Raw genomic sequence first — 23,566 nt, 5'->3', positions numbered from 1 at the left:
AGCAGCTTGCACCTGTAATCCCGGCACTTTGGGAAGCCAAGACAAGCAGATCACCTGAGGTTAGAAGCTTGAGACCAGCCTGGCCACAGGTAAAACCCCATCTCTATTAAAAATACAAAAAATTAGCTGGTCATGGTGGCTCGTGCCTGTGATCCCAGCTACTCAGGAGGCGGAGGCAGGAGAATTGCCTGAACCTGGGAGGCGGAGGTCGTGGTGAGCCGAGATCGCGCCATTGCACTCCAGCCTGGGTAACAAGAGCAAAACTCTGTCTCAAAAAAAACAAACAAAAAAAGAATGCAGGAAAAGGTGATTACGATGGGGGTGACTGAAGTAGGAACAGTGTGTTTCAGCCAGAGAGAAAGCCCTACCTGGGACCATCCCTGAACCCTTTCAGCTACAGAGAAGGGACCAGGAAGGGTAAACCGAGGCAGTGCACATGGGCCGGGGGCCATAAGCCTCCAAGGTCACCCCTGCCTCAGCCCATCCTGTTGTACTGCAACTCTGCCTGGAATCAGCCTTCCCTGTCTCGGAAGTCCTCCCTCCTCCCCCACCAGTCACTCGGTCCAGAAACTTCTTTCTCTTAAACCAAATGATTAAGATCCTGGCCAGGTGCGGTGGCTCACGCCTGTAATCCCAGCACTTTGGGAGGCTGAGGCGGGCAGATCACCTGAGGTCAGGAGTTTGAGACCAGCCTGACCAACATGGGGAGACCCCATCTCTACTAAAAATACAAATAATCAGCCAGCTACAGTGGCGAGCACCTATAATCCCACCTAATCGGGAGGCTGAGGCAGGAGAATTGCTTGAACCTGGGAGGCGGAGGTTGCAATGAGCCAAGATCACGCCACTGCACTCCAGCCTGGGCAACAAGATCAAAGCTGCGTCTCAAAAAAATAAAAAAATAAAATAAAATGAATCCAGATTCCTCGGCTCTGTGACCTCTCAGAGCCTCAGTTTCCTTATCTGTAAAATAGTCCCTCCTTCAGAGACATTTGCAAGAATCCTTTGAGACGCATTTTTTTTTTTTTTTTTTTTTTTTTTTTTTTTTGAGACAGAGTTTCACTCTTGCTGCCCAGGCTGGAATGCAGTGATTGGATCTTGGCTCACCGAAACCTCTGCCTCCCGGGTTCAAGTGATTCTCCTGCCTCAGCCTCCTGAGTAGCTGGGACTACAGGCATGTGCCACTACACCTGCCTAATTTTGGATATTTTTTTTTTTTGAGACGGAGTTTCGCTCTTGTTACCCAGGCTGGAGTGCAATGGCGCGATCTTGGCTCACCGCAACCTCCGCCTCCTGGGTTCAGGCGATTCTCCAGCCTCAGCCTCCCAAGTAGCTGGGATTACAGGCATGTACCACCATGCCCAGCTGATTTTTTGTATTTTTAGGAGAAACGGGGTTTCACCATGTTGACCAGGATGGTCTCGATCTCTTGACCTCGTGATCCACCCGCCTCAGCCTCCCAAAGTGCTGGGATGACAGGCCTGAGCCACCGCGCCCGGCGGAGACACAGTTTTCACTACATCACCGCAGCAATCTGGAGGCATGAGAGATGTTCAGGCCATCATAGAGGGAATTACCGTGGTTACCTTGATGATTTCTTTGCCGTACTAGTCTGGTGGCTCCTAGTCGGGGGCCAAAGAGGTCCAGGAGCAGACAGCAGCAGGAGGCTCAGCTACAGCCCTGCCCGGTTCCTGCCTCTGAGCAATGTCTGGATCTTCCTCGAGCCTCAGTGTTACCATCTGCACAATGGGGAGAGCGCAGGATCATTCCTAGTCCGGAATGCCACCAGCACTGCGGATGCAGCTTTTCTTTTTCCTTCAGGAACACATGCCCTTTACTGAATGCCGTGGCAGAAAAGGCCTCGGCTCCGGGGGCAGGTGGAGGAGTGGAAGGCTGAGTACCAGGGAGACAGGGCCGGGGCAGAGCCGTGGCCGGGAGGAGTCCTCCTGATCTACTGACAGGCTTGCAGAATCAGTCCTGGGATGATGGTCAGCAGAATGGCCATGACGATGCCCTCAATCAGGGCCCGGATGTCCAGGCACTTGGCGGTGGAGGCGTAGGCCTGGCCCCCGTCAGGTCACCAACCATCCTCCGGTCCCTGGACTTCACGGAGTAGGCAAACGCTATGAAGCCCAGGCAGCAGAGTTCATGAAAGAGGGTGTTGAACATGGAGGTCTCGCTGCGGATGTCGGGGGGGCAGGGTTGCGGGGCGCCCCCGGCAAAGCCACCTCGTGCTCTGCCTTCAGCATGTCATAGCTGGGGGGACCGTCGGGGCAGGTCGGAGTGAGGAAGGTTGGGACAGAGCGGTTCATGGCGTCCAGGGAAGACCAGCTGTGGTCGGGCTGCTGGGATGGTTCTCCCAGGTGCAGCTTTTATTCCCCCCCCACCCCGCCCTCCCACCCCCAAGGCGGCCGAAGGGCTCAGACGGTTCTGGCAGTGCAGACACCTGGCTGGCCTGTGACTGTCAACTGTGTCCTAGCTCCTGAGCACCTAACCCCAGCTCCTTTTCCTCCCGGGCTGGGGATGGGGGACGGGGTGGGGGGGGGGTTTCAGAAGTCCTCTCGCCCCCTGCTGGAGACCAGAGCCCGGCCTTTTGGGGTGTGGGGGGGGCACAGGAGGATTTCAGACCCCAGAGTCCCCAGGCCACAGGCTGTCTGTGGAGGAACGAGGGACAGGGATGGGACGCGGCCCCAGAGTCATGCTTCCGGAGCCTGTGGGAGTCTCCCTCCTCCTCCCTCCACCCAGGACCATTGTGTAGATGGGGGAAACTGAGGCCCAGTGGGCAGGGGATCTCCTCAGCTGCTGAAAGTCCCTCAGAATGGGGGAGGGGGGCTGGGAAAAGGGTGGGGTCGGAGAAGAGGAGAGCCTTGGAGAAGGGGCTCGCAGAGGGGACAGGGTCTCAGAGCAGAAAGGAATATGGGCTCACCCCAGCCCCCTCTGCCCCATCGGGTCCCATCCGAGGAGCTGGGAGCTTCCCTGTGCCTCCCCCTCCCCCTGCCCCTCCCCCTCCCCCTGCCCCTCCCCCTCCCTTCCTTCCCCCCTCCTCCTGCCCCTCTTCCCTCTCCTCCTCCTTCCTCTCCTCCCCCTCCTCCCTCTTCTCCTCCTCCCTCTTCCTCCTCCTCCCCCTCCTTCTCCCTCCCTCCAACCTCCCCTCCCACCCTCCTATTCTTCCTCCCCTCCCTTCCAGCTTTTTTCTCTATTTTTCTTTCTCCCCTTCCCTCCTCCCTCCCCTCAGTTCTCTCCCCACGCCCCTCCCTCTCAATCCCCCTCCATGCCCTTCCCTCCTCCCTCTCCTCCCCTCCTCCTTCCCCCCTCCTCTCCCTCCCCCCACCGCCTCCCGCTGTTCTCTCCCCTGCCCTCCCCCTGCCCTCCCCCCCCCCCCCCCGTCCTCCACCTCATTAGGCGCGGCCGTGGCGCGGGGCCCATTAGCGGATCAATTAGCCGAGGTCGCCCGCGGCGCAGTCGTTAAGCGCGGGGTGGCCGCGGCAAGGAGGGGGCTCCGAACCCGCGTCTCCTCCCGCCCCGGCTTCCCGGCCCGGAGCGCGCCCCCCAGGACGCCCCCTGCTAAGCGCCCCCCACAGGGCCCCGAGACGCACCCCAAACCCTGCAGGGGCCCCGGAGACCCCCAGATCGCAGGCCAGGCCGTGGCCGAGGAGGCAGGACCCCTTCTTCGGAGAAGACCCCTTGTGGGGGTGTCGGGCATGTGACTCCCCCCACCCTTCTGCTGCCAGCAACGTCAATATCAGTAATATTCATTATTATTGTTATTACGATCATTCCTAGCTGACACTCTTGAGCCCTTGAGGGGTGCTCATCCTCAGAACAGTTTCCCAGAAATTGAGATCAGAAAAGTGACTTCACTTGGCCGAGATCACCCCTAAGGGTCGCAGAGGGGGAGCCCCCCCAATAAATATGCCGGCATTCCTGCGGTTCTTTCTGTGTGTCAGTTTCACACACAAAAATGCAACCCACGCTCCCCGCTCCCCTCCGCCTAGTCTTTACCGACACACCCGCTGACACGCTGTGTATTTCACTTGTTTATCTATTCACCCAGCCAGGAGGAGGGGCCTCAGTCTTGTTCCCTGCTGTGTCTCTGGGGCTCAGGGTAGAGTCTGAATAAATGAATGAATGGACCCGGCGAGGGGTCTCTCGCCTGTAATCCCAGCACTTTGGGAGGCTGAGGTGGGCGGATCACCTGAGGTCAGGAGACCAGCCTGGCCAACGTAGTGAAACCCCCGTCTCTACTAAAAATGCAACAAAATTAGCTGGGAGTGATGATGCGTGCCTGTAATCCCAGCTACTTGGGAGGCTGAGGCAGGATTCTGGATTCTCCATCGCTTGAACCTGGGAGGCAGAGGTTGCAGTGAGCCAAGATTGCACCACTGCATTCCAGCCTGGGTGACAGAGCAAGACAACTCAAAAAAAAAAAAAAAAAGAAAATTAGCCAGGCATGGTGGTGCCCCATTTTAGTCCCAGCTCTTCAGGAGGCGGAGGCTGAGGCAGGAGAATCGCTTGAACCTGGAAGATGGAGATTGAAATGAACCGAGATCATACCACTGCACTCCAGCCTGGGCAACAGAGTAAGAATCTGTCTCAAATAATAAAATAAAAAAAGAATGAATGAATCAGTGTGCCAGCCTCTGCTGTGAGCACTTTCCATGGATGAAAATGAGGTCTTCCTAACAAGGGTCGGGTCTGTGAGTATACCCATTTTACAGATAGGAAAACCGAGCCCCAGTGTAGTGAAGCCACTTGCCTGAATCAACCAGCTGTGAGAGGAAGAGCCAGGATTTAAACCCAGCCTGGACGCTCCATGCCGAGGACCATCCTAGGACACCTAGCCACTTCTGTGACAGCTGCTGATGGCTTTTGGACTCACAGTTTTTTGTGGTTTTTTTGAGACCGAGTTTCACTCTTGTCCACCAGGCTGGAGTGCAGTGGCATGGTCTTGGCTCACTGCAACCCCCGCCTCCCAGGTTTAAGCAATTCTGCCTCAGCCTCCCAAGCATCTGCTTTACAGGCACCTGCTACCTTGCCTGGCTAATTTTTTGTATTTTTACTAGAGATGGGTTTCATCACATTGGCCAGGCTGGTCTCAAACTCCTGACCTCAGGTAATCCACCCGCCTCGGCCTCCCAAAGAGCAGAGATTACAGGCGTGAGCCACCTGCCGGGTCTTTTTTTTATTTTATTTTATTTATTTATTTATTTTTTTTTTTGAGACAGAGTTTCGCTCTTGTTACCCAGGCTGGAGTGCAATGGCGCGATCTCGGCTCACCGCAACCTCCGCCTCCCGGGCTCAGGCAATTCTCCTGCCTCAGCCTCCTGAGTAGTTGGGATTACAGGCATGTACCACCATGCCCAGCTAATGTTTTGTATTTTTAGTAGAGACGGGGTTTCACCATGTTGACCAGGATGGTCTCGATCTCTTGACCTCGTGATCCACCCGCCTCGGCCTCCCAAAGTGCTGGGATTACAGGCTTGAGCCACCACGCCCGGCCATTATTTTATTTTTTTATTTTTATTTTTTTTATTTTTATTTTTATTTTTTTGAGACGGAGTTTCGCTTTTGTTACCCAGGCTGGAGTGCAATGGCGCGATCTCGGCTCATCGCAACCTCCGCCTCCTGGGCTCAGGCAATTCTCCTGCCTCAGCCTCCTAAGTAGCTGGGATTACAGGCACGCGCCACCATGCCCAGCTAACTTTTTGTATTTTTAGTAGAGACGGGGTTTCACCTTGTTGACCAGGATGGTCTCCATCTCTTGACCTCGTGATCCACCCTCCTCGGCCTCCCAAAGTGCTGGGATTACAGGCTTGAGCCACCACGCCCGGCCTTTTTTTTTTTTTTTTAATAAAGACAGTGTCTTGCTCTCTAGCCAGGCTGGAGTTCAGTGGTGAGATCAAAGCTCCTTGCAGCCTCAAACTCCTGGGTTCAAGCAATCCTCCCGCACCAGCCTCCTGAGTAGCTGGGACTACGGGTGCACCCTCCTTGGCTTTTTTTTTAAAAATGAGACGGAGTTTCACTCTTGTTACCCAGGCTGGAGTGCAATGGCGCGATCTCGGCTCACCGCAACCTCCGCCTCCCGGGTTCAGGCAATTCTCCTGCCTCAGCCTCCTGAGTAGCTGGGATTACAGGCACGTGCCACCATGCCCAGCTAATTTTTGTATTTTTAGTAGAGACGGGTTTTAACCATGTTGATCAAGATGGTCTCGATCTCTTGACCTCGTGATCCACCCGCCTCGGCCTCCCAAAGTGCTGGGATTACAGGCGTGAGCCACCGCGCCTGGCCTCCTTGGCTATTTTTTGTGTGTTTTTAGTAGAGACGGGGTTTTGCCATGTTGGCCAGGCTGGTCTCGAACTCTTGGCCTCAAGTGATCCGCCCACCTTGGCCTCCCAAAGTGCTGGGATTACAGGTGTGATCCACCGCACCTGGCCTTATGTTTATTTTTTGTAGAGTTGAGGTCTTCCTATGTTGCCAAGGCTGGTCTTGAACTCCTGAGTTCAAGCAGTTTTCCAATCTCAGCCTCCCAAAGTGCTGGGATTACAGGTGTGTGCCACTGTGTCTGGGTGGACTCAGGGTCTTTGTGTGGGAACTGGGACAGGGATGTCACGAAATCCACCCTGCTTTTAGTGAGTGAGTCAGAGGAGGGCTTCAGAAAAGTAACTCCTATGGCCAGACGCGGTGGCTCATGCCTGTAATCCCAGCCCCTTGGGAGGCCAAGGTGGGCGGATAATGAGGTTAGGAATTTGAGACCATCCTGGCCAACATGGTGAAACTCCGTTTCTACTAAAAATACAAAAATTGAGCCGGGCGCGGTGGCTCAAGCCTGTAATCCCAGCACTTTGGGAGGCCGAGGCGGGTGGATCACGAGGTCGAGAGATCGAGACCATCCTGGTCAACATGGTGAAACCCCGTCTCTACCAAAAATACAAAAAATTAGCTGGGCATGGTGGTGCGTGCCTGTAATCCCAGCTACTCAGGAGGCTGAGGCAGGAGAATTGCCTGACCCCAGGAGGCGGAGGTTGCGGTGAGCCAAGATCGCGCCATTGCACTCCAGCCTGGGTAACAAGGGCGAAACACCGTCTCAAAAAAAAAAAAAAAAAAAAAAAAAAATACAAAAATTAGCCGGGTGTGGTGGCATGCACCTGTAATCCCAGCTACTTGGGAGGCTGAGGCCGGAGAATTGCCTGGAGGCAGGAGAATTGCCTGATCCCAGGAGGCGGAGGTTGCGGTGAGCCAAGATCACACCATTGCACTCCAGCCTGGGTAACAATAGTGAAACTCTGTCTCAAAAAATAAAAATAAAAATTAGCTGGGTGTGGTGGCACGTGCCTGTAGTCCCAGCTACCCAGGAGGCTGAGGCATGAAAATGGCTTGAACCCAGGAGGTGGAGGTTACAGGGAGCTGAGGTCCCACCACTGCACTCCAGCCTGTTGACAGAGCGAGACTCCATCTCAAAAAATAAAAAGAAAAAGGAAAGTGACTTTTAGGGAGTCTGGGGGAATTAGAATGCTGGGGAGGGCGAAATAAAGAGAATTCTGTTCCAGGCAGAGGTTACAGCATGTGCAAAGGCCCCGAGGCAACGAATAGAAGACGTTTAACCTTCGCTACAGCCTGTTGAGTAGAAAGGAAAGGAGGGATACATAGGGTCTCCTGGGCCTGGGTGAAGAATTGAGAACTTATTCCCAGGGCCATGAGAGGCAAAGACAGTCTTTTTTTTTTTTTTTGAGACGGAGTTTCGCTCTTGTTACCCAGGCTGGAGTGCAATGGCGCGATCTCGGCTCACCGCAACCTCCGCCTCCTGGGTTCAGGCAATTCTCCTGCCTCAGCCTCCTGAGTAGCTGGGATTACAGGCACGCACCACCATGCCCAGCTAATTTTTTGTATTTTTAGTAGAGACGGGGTTTCACCATGTTGACCAGGATGGTCTCGATCTCTTGACCTCGTGATCCACCCGCCTCGGCCTCCCAAAGTGCTGGGATTACAGGCGTGAGCCACCGCGCCCGGCCCTGATAGTCTTTCTTTTGAGTTGGAATCTGACTCTCAGCCACACTGGAGTGCAGTGACATGATCATAGTTCACTGCGGGTAACACCACCATGGGCACCGAGGAAGGAGAACTGTCCAGACCTCAGGCGCAATTAGTGTATGAAGAATGTGTTAGGGCCGGGCGCTGTGGCTCACACCTGTAATCCCAGCTCTTTGGGAGGCAGAGGCGGGAGGATAGCTTGAGCCCAGGAGTTCGAGACCTGCCTGGGCAATATAGTGAGACCCCATTCTCTGCAAAAAAGGAAAAAAAAAAAAAATGAAAAGAAGAGTGTCTTAGTTTACAGGGTTATTACTCAGCTATTTCCTTTATATAATCTTTATATCTAATCATATATTAGTTTATAGAATTAGTGCCTAAAGTATAACTTACTGCTTATATAGATCTAGCTTATATAATCATACTTAATACTTACATCTAGCTCACCTGGTTCTATATATAATCTTTCTATACAATCATACGGATATTGTAGTCGGAGCTGTACTGACACATTTAGTGCTGATTTCTAGAATCCTTCTATATAACCATATAGTAGTCTGTAGTAGGGGGAATGCCCAGAGCAGTCACAGAACAGAAGCAGCACATGGGAAAACAGCCGGACCAGGACGAGAACCCAAGACCCCGGCGGCGGCGGCCCTGCCTGAAAGGCCGTACGCTGGATGGCAGGCTTGGAGCAGGAGCCTCTCCTCCTGAGACAGGAGTTGTAGCACCTTGCATCTGGTTCCTGTGGAAAGTCGGCCTCAGGCCTGAGATCCTGGAAGTAACCGAGGGAGAAGAACCCCTCTGGTGTGGCCAGTCACGGAGGCTGTACACCCTGTCAGTCTTTTCTCGCTTCTGTGCTAGCTCAAATCATCCTCCCATAAATATCTTAAGAGAAGAGCACACGTCTGTCAGCTCCCACTGCACTGGTTTACAGTATCCTTCTGGTAGAAACCCTTTGAAGTCTACAGCCCCCAGATAAGATGTGTTGCGCAGGACACCTGTTGCACACAGCCCACCTCCTTGCCTCGGTGACTTAATGGGGGTGGACCCCTTATCTGTACACGACCCTCTACTACTGTGCACGACACGGCCCCCTACTGCGCACAGCCCACCTCTCTGCCCAGGTGACATAATGGGATGGCCCCTCGCTTGTGACTCACGTGATTATGTATGCCCCATTACTAAACCTATAGATGGTGACCTCGATTGCGATCCTGCCCCCTGCTTGTACCTAATAAATACAGACGCTTCTGGGCATCTGGGGCTCTGGCTGATGTCCGCTCACAGGTTGTGTGGCCCCTGGGGTCCACCCGCTCTTCACGAGTTCTTCAGTGTCCTGTCTCTTTACTTCTCAGATCCTGCACCTCAGCAGAACATAAGGAACACCACACGACCCTGTGGGGCCCGACAGTTCACTGCAGCCTTAACCTCCTAGACTCAAGCAATCCTCCCCACTCAGCCTCCCAAGCAGCTGGGACCACAGGCACACACCACTATGCCCGGCTAATTCTTATTTTTTGTAGAGATAGGGTCTTACTGTGTTGTCCAGGCTGGTCTTGAACTCCCAGCCTCAAGCGATCCTCTCACCTTGGCCTTCCAAAGTGTTGGGATTCCAGGCATGAGCCACCAGGAACAGCCTGCCTTTTTCATGGCTATGTAGTATTCTACTGTGTGACCATGTCACAATCTATTTGATTGGGAGCAGTTATGACAAATTGCAGCAGCTCTAAACACTTTTGTTCAGATTTTTTTTTTTTTTTTTTTTTTTTTTTTTTTTTTTGAGACAGAATCTGGCTCTGTCACTCAGGCTGGAGTGCAGTGGTGTGATCTTGGTTCACTGCAACCTCCGCCTCCCGGGTTCAAGCAATTCTTGTGTCTCAGCCTCCTGAGTATCTGGGACTACGGGCACGCCACCATACCCGACTAATTTTTGTGTTTTTAGTAGAGACAGGGTTTCACCATGTTGGCCAGGCTGATCTTGAACTCCTGACCTCAGGGGATTCGCCTGTCTCGGCCTCCCAAAGTGCTGGGATTACGGGCATGAGCCACTGTGCCTGACCAATTGTTCAGGTGTTTTCGGTGGACTCATTCATGTGACATTTCTGTTGGGACACAGATCCCAACAGAGGGGAATCCTTGGATTCTGTGGTGCCAAGCGGCCTTCTGAAGTAGAGGTGAGAATTTAACCACCTCGCACGGCGTGTCTAGACGTGTTCAGGTTTCAGCAAGGATAAATGTTAGTGGGATGATCCCTTGCACTGTCATTTTTAGAGGACTTTGCTTTGCCTGCAATGGGGGAGGGGTGGGAGCCACCAGGGGGCTGGTATGATCAGCCAGCCCTGTCCCCTCCACTCCCTACCCTCACCTTGGGAACATGAGACATTTTCCCCGAGGTCGGCTGTCCAGCTGCACCCAAGTCAGCTCCCTGAGGCTGGGACTCCCGCTGTGCAGTCCCTGCCAAATGCAAAGTAGAAATGGCCATCTTTTTTTTTTTGAGACGGAGTTTCGCTCTTGTCACCCAGGCTGGAGTGCAATGGCCCGATCTCGGCTCACCGCAACCTCCGCCTCCTGAGTTCAGGCAATTCTCCTGCCTCAGCCTCCTGAGTAGCTGGGATTACAGGCACGAGCCACCATGCCCAGCTGATTATTTTTGTATTTTTAGTAGAGACGGGGTTTCACCACGTTGACCAGGATGGTCTCGGTCTCATGACCTCGTGATCCACCTGCCTCGGCCTCCCAAAGTGCTGGGATTACAGGCTTGAGCCACCGCGCCCGGCCAATTTTTGTATTTTTAGTGGAGACGGGGTTTCACCATGTGGACCAGGATGGTCTCGATCTCTTGACCTCGTGATTCACCCGCCTCAGCCTCCCAAAGTGCTGGGAGTACAGGCGTGAGCCACCGCGCCTGGCTGAACAATTTATTGTTTTAAAGATACAGGGTCTTGCTATGTTGCCCAGGTTGGCCTTGTACTCCTGGCTTCAAGCAGTCCTCCCACCTCAGCCTCCCCACCTTCTAGCTTAGGGAACCCCTTAGCCTTCTCGGGGCCCCTTGACCACCTATCTAAACATCAAGCACCTGGGTCATGCTGTGTGACCTGAAGTCTCCAGCTTACCCTCTCTGGGCTTAGCATCAAAGCAAGGTAGGCCAGATGCAGAAGTGTGACCCACCAAGGAACTCTTTTTTGAGACAGCGTCTCAATCTGTCACCCAGGCTGGAGTGTAGTGGCACAATCTCGGCTCACTGCAACCTCAGGTTTCCTGCATTGAAACGATCTTCCTGCCTCAGCCTCTCGAGTAGCTGGGAGTACAGGAGCGCGCCACCACGCCCGGCTAGTTTTGGTATTTTTAGTAGAGATGGGGTTTGACCATGTTGGCCAGGCTCGTCTCCAACTCCTGACCTCATGATCCTCCTGCTTCAGCCTCCCAAAGTGCTGGGATTACAGGCCAGAGTCACCGGGCCCGGCCTGCAACTCTTTGCCTTTTTAAATTTTTTTGAGAGAGTCTTGCTGCATCACCCAGACTGGAGCACAGAGGTGCGATCTTGGCTCACTGCAACCTCCACCTGAGTTAAAGCAATGTTTGTGCCTCAGCCTCCTGAGTAGCTGGAATTACAGGCACTGCCACCACACCTGACTGCTTTATTTTTATTTTTATTTTTATTTTTGAGACGGAGTTTCGCCCTTGTTACCCAGGCTGGAGTGCAATGGCGCACTCTCAGCTCACCGCAACCTCCGCCTCCTGGGTTCAGGCAATTCTCCTGCCTCAGCCTCCTGAGTAGCTGGGATTACAGGCACGTGCCACCATGCCCAGCTAATTTTTTGCACTTTTAGTAGAGACGGGGTTTCACCATGTTGACCAGGATGGTCTCGATCTCTCGACCTCGTGATCCACCCGCCTCGGCCTCCCAAAGTGCTGGGATTACAGGTTTGAGCCACCGCGCCTGGTGCATGACTGTTTTATTTTTACCAGAGATGTTTCGCCATGTTGGCCAGGCTGGTCTTGAACTCCTGGCCTCAAGTGATCCACCTGCCTTGGCCTCCCAAAGTGCTGGGATTACAGGTGTGAGCCACCGCGCCCGGCCTCACCAGGGAACCTTTGATGTTCTAGGAGGGTGTCTCACTCCAGAAGGAACCCCCCCACCCCGGGGCAGCCCACGACACAGAGGCAGGAACACAGGACTGAACCTTCTCACATCTTTATTTGAAAGGCACAGCTAAGCCCACCCTTGATACAGCACTTCGACTTCTCTGCAGAGATCAAACGACGGAACACATCATAAGCTGACTATATACAGACACAGGTGTGGGTGTTGCTTTTTTGTAAAAACATTTTGTCTTTTTTTTTTTTTTATTTTAATATCCCCTTCTTAAGAGACAAGCTAGCATACTGGACAAAGAAAAAAATAAAATAAAAACCAAGACAACTTTAGTACCCTCATCTTTATTTGGGAAGGGGACGGGGAATCCTGGGTTGCCCACCCTCACCCTGCTCCTCCCAGCTCAGCTCAGCTCACTCCCCCCCGTGCCCCCTCTTTCGTGGGCCACGGGAGAGGACCAGGTGGGCATAGAGGCATCTGGAACTAGCAGAGGTGGTGGTGGGGGGGGGCAGGAGGTGGAGGTGGGAGCCTATCTGGGGCCCGGGGTCGGGGGAGACTCGGGGTGCCCAGGACGGGAAGGGGGCGGCTAGCGTTGCGTGCATGCAGTACCAGGGTGAGCGCGCCGTGGCGTGTGCCCCGAGGGGCCCGGGCAGACCATCAGTGACACGTGTTCAAAACGGGGGGAGTGACGGGGGTGCTGGACTGGGCCAGCACGTGCTCCCTGGGGACCTGGGCTCCCCTCTGACCCTCCAGGCCTTAGCTTGCCTCGCGTGTGGGGGCAGGTACCCACCTAACTGGGCTGCGGGGAGGAGGGAGGGAGGCCGGGCCCAGGGTAGGAAGAAAGCTAGGGGTGGCCTGCAAGCCGGGCTGGGGCGCCGCCCTAAATACTGCGGGGGGGTGGGGGGGTGTCGCCAATCCCAGCTCTGCCGTGTCGTGTGCTACACATCCCTTTCTCTCGGCGTCTCCGTGTCCCCTCCGTCCCCCTCCCCCCCGCCCTCCCCGTCCCGGCCCCCTGCTAATCCGACTTCTCGCCGTCATCCTCCTGCTGGGTGTCACCGTCGTGCCCGTTCTTGTCTTCCTTGGAGAGGTGGGCCTGGGAGCCCAGCGCGGACAGCGACAGGAGGCCGGTGCCTGCGCTGACCGCCGGCAGCGAGGGCGGCTGCAGCCCCACGGGCAGTGGGGTGAGGGGCAGGGCCAGGGCCTGCAGCTGGGACAGCTGGTGGGCTTGGAGCTGCTGCTGCAGGGCGTGGGGGGGGGGAGTGTTAGCTGCCTGGGGCCCACCTGTCCCCCGCCCCGCGCCCAGGTCCCATACGTACTCGGATGATGGAGTTCAGCTCCGGGGCGGTCACCTGCTTAGCCCTCTCGATGGCTCCCAAGACCTGCTGCTGGTGCTGGAAGGCGGGGAGAGGGGAGAGGCAGTGATTCCTTCTGAAGCTGGGTGGGGGGGACCCTGAGGCCGGGGAAAAGCTCCGCTACCAAGCGGGTGGTAATGTCCACTCGTCCCAGTGGCTGTCGGCCCCATCAGAAAGCGCCCTCCCTCTCCAGCTGCTCCCTTCACCAAGCCTGTGTCTCCAGCTGGCCAACGGAGTCAAATGGAAAAGTACAGAAAACCGTGAAAAGCATCTTGTGCAAAGTCGTTAGGAAACGGCTTTTGAGCGAGCCCAGGAGAAACCCTGGATGTCGACCTATGTCACGGGCAAAGACGGGAAAGATGTGAATCTCTGTGCAGTACGCAACCTGCCCAACTGTACAGGGACGTCGATCCTAAGAGCTGCGAGACTGTGCCCGGACGTCGGCCAAGTTGAGCCCTTCTCCTTCCATGGCTGGGGAAGGCCCAGTCAATTCCGGCAGAGGCCGGCCGGGGAAGGGGCTCAGGTTCCGGGCAATGCCCTCCCTAGCTCTTCCCAAACAGCTGACTCTCTGCGGCCAGCAGATGCTAGAATCTACCAGTCTTCCTTTTTGCCTTGGCTACCAGGAAGCCCCTGTTCTGAAGGGCTCCAAGTGCCCCTTTCTCTAAAGCTTTCTGTCTTTTTTCTTTTTTGAGATGGAGTCTCGCCGTCACCCAGGCCGGAGTGCAACGGTGCGATCTCAGCTCGTTGCGACCTCCACCTCCCAGGTTCAAACGATTCTCCTGCCTCAGCCTCCCAAGTAGCTGGGATTACAGGCATACGCCCCCACACCCAGCTGGGATTACAGGCATACGCCACCATACCCAGCTAATTTTTCTAGTAGAGATGGGGTTTCGCCATGTTGGCGATGGTCCTGAACTCCTGACTGAATTCCTGACCTCGAGATTCGCCCGCCTTGGCCTCCCCAAGCGCTGGGATTACAGGCGTGAGCCACCATGCCTGTCCCTCTAGGGCTTTCACTGAGTCCTTCTAGACTTGTCCCTGGGCAAAGTAGGCCGCCCACCCAAAAGATCTGGAGACATATATGCAGATGTTAAAAAGGAAATTACAGGCTTTTGACAGTAAACTTAGCAGGAAACAGGAGATGGGCCTTACGTGGCCCTGGGGAGGGGCACCTCACATCCTGAGCCTCAGAACCCAAGAAAAGAGAAGAGGAGGCCGGGCGTGGGGGCTTATGTCTATAATCCCAGCACCTTGGGAGGCCAAGGCGGGCTGATCACGACGTCAAGAGATGGAGACCATCCTGGCCAACATGGTGAAACCCCATCTCTTATTTTATTTTTTTTGAGACGGAGTTTCGCTCTTGTTACCCAGGCTGGAGTGCAATGGCGCGATCTCGGCTCACCGCAACCTCCGCCTCCTGGGTTCAGGCAATTCTCCTGCCTCAGCCTCCTGAGTAGCTGGGATTACAGGCACGCGCCACCATGCCCAGCTAATTTTTTGTATTTTTAGTAGAGACGGGGTTTCACCATGTTGACCAGGATGGTCTCAATCTCTTGACCTCGTGATCCACCTGCCTCGGCCTCCTAAAGTGCTGGGATTACAGGCGTGAGCCACCGCGCCCGGCCCCATCTCTACTTTAAAAAAAATAAAAAGGAGGAGCTGGCGTCAGGTTCGTCTGGGTGCGCGTGTGGATGTGTTAATGTGTGCTCAGGATCACGTGTGCCCACGGGTAGCCGCACACACCTGCATGTGTCACTGCGCTGTCTGCGTGTGGATATCTCCTCTGTGCCGTGTGCCCACGCCCGTGCTCCCCCCGCCATCACACCCACTGGTCCTCTGTCCTCTGCCGCTCGCAGGGCCTGGAGGATGTCTCAAGAGGGTGAAAGCAGGAAGATACAAGGAAAACCCTCCCGGGGCAGTTTCGGCCCGTCCGACATTCCTACCTATGTCATGACACACTCCAGCTGGGAATTCCAAAGCAGGGTGAGGCCCGCCCTCCACGCCCCTTTCTCTGGCCTGGGGATTTTTCTGCACAGGCTGGCTCTGGTGTCCAGAGCCAGGGTGGTCCAGAGAGGGGAGGCCTGTGCCCTGGGGTGCCCAGCGCACCACCTGAGATGGCTGCAGTGGGGCAGGGGCTGGGCATCCCCCTCCCGAGGCCCGGGGTTCTTACCTCTTGGGAGAGGTAAGGCAGGACCTGGGCACAAATCCCGTTCAGCCTCTTGACGATCTCTGCCTGGAACACACAGACGAAGCCGGCTTCAGTCCCGGGCGGGTGGCGGGGCCCACACGGGGACCGGCCCAGCCCTGCCACGTGGGGCTTCTGTCTGAGAGGGGCTGGGTCTGGCCGGGGGGGGGATGAGCAAACCCGTGTTCGGTCCGAGGACAGCCAGGGGCGAGGTGGGCCTCGGGACCGGTGGTCCCTACAGCCTGGGGTGCCTCGAGGTGCAGGTGGCCACGCTACACTGGGGTTCGGCGGTGTCGGGTGGGTGGCTCTGGGGGGACCAGCCCCTGGCAGGCAGGAAGCACTTGTGGGAATGCAGGGAGGGCTGGGGCGGAGGGCTGTGGGGAAGGTCTCTGCCCCTCCCCGCCTGGGAGAAAAAACTTCCAGGGAGGCCTGAAAAAGAAACGGGGTTGGGAGCTGGGGAAGGGCTTAGGAGGTAACTGGATAACAGGGCTGGCCTGGTGCCCAGCGAGGGCCTGCCGCTACCTGCCTGGGGGTGCCTAAGTCGGGGCTTGAGGTGGGGGAGAGGGAGGAGGGGGGAAGGAGAGAGGAGGAGGAGGGGAGCGGGGGGGAGGGGAAAAGGGGAGGAAGAGGGGGGAGGGGGAGGAAGGGAAGGGGGAGGAGGAAGAAGGGGGAGGGGGAGGGGAGGATGGGGGAGGGGGAGGGGGAGGAGGGGCGTACCTGTTTGTGCATCTCTATGTTCAAGCCGTAGGACATCTCGTAGTACTATTTGGGGGAGAGAGAGAGAGGGAGCGGGAGATGGGGGTGGAGAAGGATGGGGGGGTGAGGAGACAAAGAGACGGGAGTGACAGAGACAGACAAAATGGGGGAGGCAGCGAGACAGCTGAGAGGGCCGGAAAGGGAGACGCAGGTGGGAGGGAGAGCCGCCCACACCCAGCACGGCAGCCAGCCGGCACGGAGGAGGGGCTGGGGGTCCTCTAGGTCCCTCGCCCTGGCCCGGCTCCTCCCCCACTCCGCGTGCACCCAGAGAACACGCATTCCAGGGCTCCTAATCTTTTATCTTTCTATGTCTTGACTGCGGGTGGGCCCCGGGATGTTTGCCTGCCCGGGTATAAACAGTGAGGGTAAACGAAGCCGACGGGCTCTGGCTCTGGGGCCAGCAGCTCCCCTCGCCCCAAGCCCCAGATCTGACCCTGCCCCTCCCTTGCTCTAAACCCTCCTGTGGCTCCCCGTGACCCCTGGGGGAGAAAGCCAAGTTCATTCCCAGGCCTTCACGCAGTTTCTCCTGCTCTGCCTGGCGAACTCTTACTCATCCTGCAAGACCCCAGCTACATGCCCCATTTCTCCATATAGCCTTCCTCAGGCAGGTCCCAGAGGTCCCTCTCTCTGACCCCGGCCCCATCCCTTCTGGCTGCCAGGGTCAGAGTCTGGCTCTGCTTCCCCCAACAGTCTGGGAGAATCTGGGTCCTGGGCTGAGACCCTAGTATCGCTGCTCGAGGGTCAGGCCAAGGGTGGGTCAGGGAGGGGATTTTTGATGCAGAAATTGCCACCTGGCGGTTACAACAGAGCAAAGGATTCTGGCAGCAGTAACACAGTGTCACACCTCGCCCTCCCCACCCCCCCAAAAATGAGTAGGGCTCAGACCCCCTCCCACAGGCTTCCTCTCTCAGCTTGGGCCCAAAGGGGTTAAGTGGGGGGTACTTGGCAGTGGGGAGGGACTCGGCTGCTCCCCCACGTCAGTTCCTGGCTGTTGGCTTTCACAGCCTCCTCCTCCTCCTCCCTCCTCCGCTGCCAAGGACAGCCGGGGGACCTGGCCCTGGCAGGCCTGGTCTGCAACCCGGCGGCTTGGCAACTCGGCCACCTCCCCGGCCAGCTGCCAGGCTAGGGAGGCAGGCTCAGCCCAGCAGGGGCCGGCTGAGTGGAGAACAGGCCCTGAACCCTCACGATTCCCAGGGGAGGTGGCCCAGGTTTAGGTAGCAGCTGGCCGTGGTGGGGAGTGGGAAGCCTTGTCCCCGCCCCCAGCGCCAGACCTGGGGGTGGAGTGACTTTACCATCACATAGTGACGCTGCATCTCCGACTTCTCGCTGGCCAACTTGTCACATTCCAGCTTCAGGCTGAGGAGGGACAAGGGGAGACCGGGTGGTTGGTGGCGGACGGGCGGGACCCCCCACCCTCTGTTATCCAGGGGAGGACACTGAGGCTCCGAGGTACCACGACCCCCGTAAGGGCGCGATCAGCCAGTTCTCAGAGGGTCAAGCAACAATAATTTTTTAACTGAGACGGGGGTCTTCCTATGTTGCCCACACCGGTCTCAAAAACTCCTGGGCTCAAGCGATCCTCCTGCCTCGGCCTCCCGAAGTGCTTACAGAGGGGAGCCACCTGCCGTGCCTGGCCGAGGGAGCCAGAAGCTTCGGTGGGGCTGAGGGCATTGAACTGAGGGGAAGGGAAGAGGGTAACAGTTGAATCTGTGATTTGGGGGCGAGGGGACAGCGCCAGGGCCGCTGACCGTAAGAGGCGGGTGATGAAACCCCCCCTCGCAGATCTGGTGGAGGAGAAAGAACAGACATTGTAGAAACACCAGAAGTCCGGGCGCACGGCAACGCGGGCTCAGAGAGACTGCCACAAGCCTTCACCTGGCACGATCCGGACGAGGCCCACAGCGTCATTGTCACGCTCCTTTTATAGATGACACAGTGGACACCCAGAGAGGGTGAGCAATTGGCTCAAGGTCACACAGCCAAGAAGCAGCCCAAGCTTTCAACCACAGGGGAAAATTTTCCAGACCCAAATAGAAATCTTAAAGAGGCTGCGAGGGTCTGGGGCTGCAAGGCGGCTCCTGGCTGGCCTTCCCACGGGGACCCGAGCTTCGTGGGGGGCCGGGGTTTCCCGGAGAGACCCCTCAGCTCGACCCTAGCTTCGTGGGGGTGCCTGTGTTTCCTGGGGAGACCCCTCAGCTCCCTCTATTCCTTCCTGTCTTTTTTCTTTTCTTTTTGAGACAGCATCTCGCTCTGTCACCAGCCTGGAATGCAGTGGCACGATCTCGGCTCACTGCAACCCCCGACTCCCGGGTTCAAGTGATTCTCCTGCCTCAGCCTCCCGAGTAGCTGGGATTACAGGCGCCCGCCACCAAGTCTGGTTAATTTTTTTATTTTTAGTAGAGACCGGGTTCCACCATGTTGGCCAGGCTGGTCTCCATCTCTTGACCTCATGATCCTCCCACCTCGGCCTCCCAAAGTGCTGGGATGACGGGTGTGAGCCACCGCGCCCGGCTGCCTTTTTTATTTAGCTGTGACAAAACACACCATTTCTCCAGCTCCACCTGGGCCGTCCAGGTGGCTGACGCCACAACTTCTTTCTTACAGGCCCTCCCGGGAAGGACGGGCTGCTGCAGGGCGTTTCTCAAAGCCCCCATGAGGGTGTCGTCGCCGGAGGGAGAAGAGCGGGTTCCAGGGCCTCCCAGACCAGGAAAAGAACTGGTGATGGCAGTTGGGGAGGTGGACAAGCCCCTGTCCTTTAACCCATTTAAATCCAATCCAGCACAGCGGCCCTGCGGACCTGGCTCTGGCTTACCTGCTCCCACCATCCCCGGCCCCTCCCGGACTGGGTTCAAAGCCTCACCTTGCGTCTTCCCTGCTGTGTGACTGTAGGCAAACTCCACTACCTCTCTGGGCTTCATTTCCTCCTCTGTGAGGTGCCACCCACCTCGCAGGGTGGAGTGGGGAAGACTCAATGAATTGAGACAAGAAAAGCTCTAGAACAGTACCTGGCATACAGCAAGCACCACATAAATGCATGTGGATTTTTTTTTTTTTTTTTTTAAAGCCAGTCAAGGCCGGGTGCGGTGGCTCAAGCCTGTAATCCCAGCACTTTGGGAGGCCGAGGCGGGTGGATCATGAGGTCAAGAGATCGAGACCATCCTGGCCAACATGGTGAAACCCGGTCTCTACTAAAAATACAAAAAATTAGCTGGGCATGGTGGCGCGTGCCTGTAATCCCAGCTACTCGGGAGGCTGAGGCAGGAGAATTGCCTGAACCCAAGAGGCGGAGGTTGCAGTGAGCAGAGATCGCGCCATTGCACTCTAGCCTGGGTAACAAGAGCGAAACTGGGCAAAGTGGCCCACACGCCTGTAATCCCAGAACTTCGGGAGGCTGAGCGGGTGGATCACCCGAGGTCGGGAGTTCAAGACCAGCCTGGCTAACATGGCAAAAGCCCGTCTCTACCAAAAATACAAAAATTAGGGGCGTGGTGGTGCATCCTTGTAATCCCAGCTACTTGGGAGGCTAAGGCAGGAAATCACTGGAACCCAGGAGGCGGAGGTTGGAGTGAGCCGAGATTGTGCCACTGCACTCCAGCCTGGGCGAGAGTGAGACTTGATCCGGCCACCCAGAGGCTGTTATGCCTTGAACATCCAGTGTGTGCCTGATATGGCAGGAACCTTCGCTGGATAGCAGAAAGCCCAGGCCCAGCAGATGGAGACTCCAAAGCTCAGAGAGGGCGTCTGGCTTCCTGGAGGTCACACAGCCCTGCGAAGGCCATCTGATCTCTTTCCTGTGGAATCAGGTCAGCCCCAGGGCTCACTAAGCAGTCTCCAACCCTACACATCCAGGGAATCAAACAGAAGTTTCTGGGGCCTTCCTGGAAAGCTGGCTCCAGCACCTTTGACTGTCAGGGTCTCAGTGTACCCATCTTGAGAAAGGGCACGACAGCCAGACCCCAGGAGGAAGCACATATGGTCCTTAGCACACAGGGAGTACCCCAAAAGTTTGGATACTTTCAACAGCCACGAGAAAATCGAGATTCCCCTTTCTACTTGGAGGAAATCCAGGATCCCTCCCGGAACACTTCTGGGGTGGGCAAACTTCAGTCAGGAGAGGGCCCCAAGGCCGAAACATGGGTCTGTGCTTAGCCTGACTTCCTCCAGATTCCCAGGTCTGGTGCGCCCCTCCAGAGCAGGGCAGGTGGGAATCTACATCCTTAAACCAGGAGAGAAACCTGGTGCAAATCTCAGCCTTACCACCTCCTCAATGCTACAGATACCCCCGAGGAAATCCCTAACCTCTCTAGGCTTAAGTTTCTTTCTTTCTTTTTTGGAGACAAGAGTCTCACTACGTCTCCCAGGCTGGAGTGCCGTGGCGTGATCTCAGCTCATTGCAACCTCAGCCTCCTGGGTTCAATCGATTCTCCTGCCTCAGCCTCCCGAGTAGCCAGGACTACAGATGTGCGCCACCACACCCGGCTGATTTTATATTTTTAGTAGAGATAGGGTTTCACCATGTTGATCAGGCTGGTCTCGAACTGCTGACCTCAAGTGATCCACCCGCCTGGGCCTCCCAAAGTGCTGGGATTATAAGCATGAGCCACCCCGCCGGCCTGGGCTTAAGTTCCTTTAAGAGGACTAAATGGGCCCTTCCCCTTACACCACGCGACATGGCAAACTCTTCAGAAAGGTCAGATTTCTGAAAGGAGAAGCGCCTTGGAGAATCTGACGGACCCTGGGAACCCTTTCTCCAAAACTGGGCAAAGGCAGGGATGACCGGGTTGTGAAATGTGTGTTTCGGGGTTGGGGGGATGGTGAGTCCAGGCTCTGACCTGGTTCGTGGAAGATCTTTTATCCAATGGGGGGCTTGGGGGACACTGGGGAGGAGGGAGGGACTCTGAAGTCACACAGCTGGGGCTTTAGGCAAATTATTTAACTTTCTTTGTGCCTCGGTTTCCTCCTCTACAAACTGGGGCTGTTTTAAAGAAAGGAATTCGGTATTTGTCAAGTGATTAGGTCGGAGTCTAGGACATACTATCTTCCCGATCCGGCGGGCTCGGCCTTGCCATCCGTGCAGAGTAAGGGGGGGCTCACCTTCTCGGGGCGCAGGGACCCCCGGCCCCCACCCCTCACCTGTGATACTGAGCTTGCAGTAGCTGAAATTCGTCTTTGATGCGGTCGCAGGAGTCCGAGGTGGTGAATTTGAGTTGCTGGGGTAGGTGCGAGGAGCCCTGTGGGGAGGGGGGGGGCGCCCGGGTCAGGCCGAGGCGTGGGCCAGGCCCCCCTCGAGGGCGGGCCAGGAGGGAGCGGCCGCGCAGCTGCGGCGCCCCCCCTCCTGCCCCACTTCCTGGGCCCCTGTTTACCGCCCCTGGCAAGGCCCCCACCCGCGCTTCCTGCCCCCGCCTCTCCCCGGGGGAAGCTGAGGGGGTGGGTGCGCCCGGAGCCGCCCCGTCCCCCGCCACCCCCAGGCAGTGGGGGTGCGTTTTAAGGCCCGCCCTGGATGGGGGGCAGGGTACGCCCTCTACCGCCCCTCCAAAGCGCCGGGAGTGGGTGCAACCGAGGGGGGTGGAAACGCGCCCTAGGGAGCCCCCTCCCCAAGTTGAGGGGCAGCGAGTCTCCCCTGCAAAGTCCCCTTGGGGGAGGGGGTCTCTCGGCGCCCAAAATCTTCCGGTGGGGGGAGCCCACCCCAGAATCCCAGCGCCCTTCCTCGGGGACGCGCTCTTTTCCGGGAGGGGTGCGCCCCGGATTGTCCCCCCCACCACAGGCCCCCAAAGGAGCCCCTCGCTGGAGGTGCCTGGCGGGGCTCCCGGAGATCCCCAGGCCCGAGGCCAAGGCCCGTCCGAGGCCCTGCCTGTCCCGGCGGGCGGGGGGGGGTTCGGGGCCCGGAAGCTGGGGGAGAATCGGGAACGGAGGGGGTGTCCGGGGGTCGGCGGCAGGAGGGGGATCGCGCAGGGCTCGCAGCCCGAGACCGAAGACAGGGCCCGGGAGTTGGGGGGGCGCCGGCCTTTGGGTGGGGGACGCGGGGAGGGGGCGCCGGGCGGGCGGGCCCCGCTTACCGAATGCCTGCTTTGTGGAAACATCATGTCAGTCGCGGCGGGGGGCGCGGGTTGCGCCCCGGCTGTGCGCCCCGGCTCGGGCTGCTCGGGGCGCCGGGCGGCCGCGCCTTTGTCCCGGCGCCGATCGGCAGCTCCCGGGGCCGCCGCCGCCGCCTCCCGCGCCCGGCCTCGCCCGCTTCCTGCGCCCCCTCCCCGCGCGCCCGGCCCCGGCGCGCCCCGGGCCCCGCTTCCTGCGCGCCCGGCGCCCCTCCCCGCCCCTCCCCGCCGCCCGCCTCCCCGCGCCCCGGCCCCACCGCTATTGTCTAATGGCGGCGACGCCGGCAGTGGCCGCGGCTCGGCTGCTGCGGAGGCTCCGGCTCCACCTGCCGCCGCCGCCCGTGCCCCGTGCGCGCCGCCGAGGGGGGGGACGCGCGCGCCCGGGGAGGCCTGCGGATCCCCACCCCGGCCCGCCTCCCCGGGGCCCGCCCGCCGCGGTGACCTTGGGCCCGGCGCGCCCCCGCCCCGGGCCGCGGCCCCCGCCACCCGCCCCGGCCTGGCGGCCGGCCTGGCCTCGGTTTCCCCATCTGTCAAAGAAAGGGACCCGGCTGCCCACGTTGAAGCCGCCGGCCGTGCGGTGGCACGACCTGGACGCGTGCCAGGGACGTACTCTGTGACCTTGGCTCGGGCTGGGCTGTGGTTCTCGCCGGGCCTCAGTTTCCTTTTCTGCAGAAAGGCAGCGGTCATGCCGCCTTCCTCAGGGAAGCCATTTTTGGAGAGCCTGTGTGCCAGGCCCGGCTGCTCCAGGGCCCTAGGGTGGGGGTGGGGGGGGGGTTGCAAGGTCCCTGCCCTGGTGAGGTGCGTGGAGACAGACAGAGACAAATTCACGAGCTGAATTCCCGGCAGGTCAGATGGTGGGGACAGCTCTGGGGAAAAAGCAGCTGGGAGAATGGCGGGCTAGGAGGGTGCAAGGTTGAACAGAGGGCAGGGAGGATCACAGAGGGCTGCCTCCACCCCTAAATGAATCCCAAGAAGGAGCAAGAACGGGGGGATGGGGGGCAGTGCTAGTCAGAGGCAGGACGGGCAGGTGCAAAGGCCCTGGAGCAGGACTGTGCC

The 23,566-nt window shown here is 57.7% G+C and overlaps 1 protein-coding gene across 2 annotated transcripts; it reads right to left on the bottom strand.

The window, feature by feature from the left end:
* Positions 1-12,208: 12,208 nt before the first annotated feature.
* TLE5 (TLE family member 5, transcriptional modulator) lies at positions 12,209-23,203 on the bottom strand. 2 transcript variants are annotated; one of them, XM_039465694.2, is made up of 7 exons: positions 23,121-23,203; positions 21,552-21,649; positions 17,711-17,774; positions 16,380-16,424; positions 15,648-15,710; positions 13,442-13,516; positions 12,209-13,362 (listed from the first exon to the last, which is right to left on the bottom strand). In XM_039465694.2, exons 3-7 carry the CDS (start codon positions 17,729-17,731, stop codon positions 13,141-13,143), a joined length of 426 nt encoding a protein of 141 aa, XP_039321628.1. In that variant the 5' UTR covers positions 17,732-17,774; positions 21,552-21,649; positions 23,121-23,203; the 3' UTR covers positions 12,209-13,140. The 2 variants fall into 2 exon arrangements, with proteins under 2 accessions (XP_039321628.1, XP_039321627.1); XM_039465693.2 differs by lacking the exon at positions 23,121-23,203 and adding an exon at positions 22,475-22,800.
* Between the last annotated feature and the right edge of the window lie 363 nt (positions 23,204-23,566).

The sequence above is a fragment of the Saimiri boliviensis genome, chromosome 14 (assembly GCF_048565385.1).
Source record: "Saimiri boliviensis isolate mSaiBol1 chromosome 14, mSaiBol1.pri, whole genome shotgun sequence".
Lineage (NCBI taxonomy): Eukaryota > Metazoa > Chordata > Mammalia > Primates > Cebidae > Saimiri > Saimiri boliviensis.
The sequence above is the reverse complement of the archived record's forward strand: the minus strand, read 5'-3'. Positions and strand labels throughout refer to the sequence as shown.

Excerpts from the sequence above, each read along its gene's own strand:
- TLE5 (XM_039465693.2), bottom strand. The coding sequence starts at position 22,501 with ATGATGTTTCCACAAAGCAGGCATTCG. Across the intron at positions 21,650-22,474 it reads TTCCACAAAGCAGGCATTCG|GGCTCCTCGCACCTACCCCA; the intron begins GTAAGCGGGGCC and ends CCCTCCCCACAG. Across the intron at positions 17,775-21,551 it reads CTGCAAGCTCAGTATCACAG|CCTGAAGCTGGAATGTGACA; the intron begins GTGAGGGGTGGG and ends GTCCCTCCTCAG.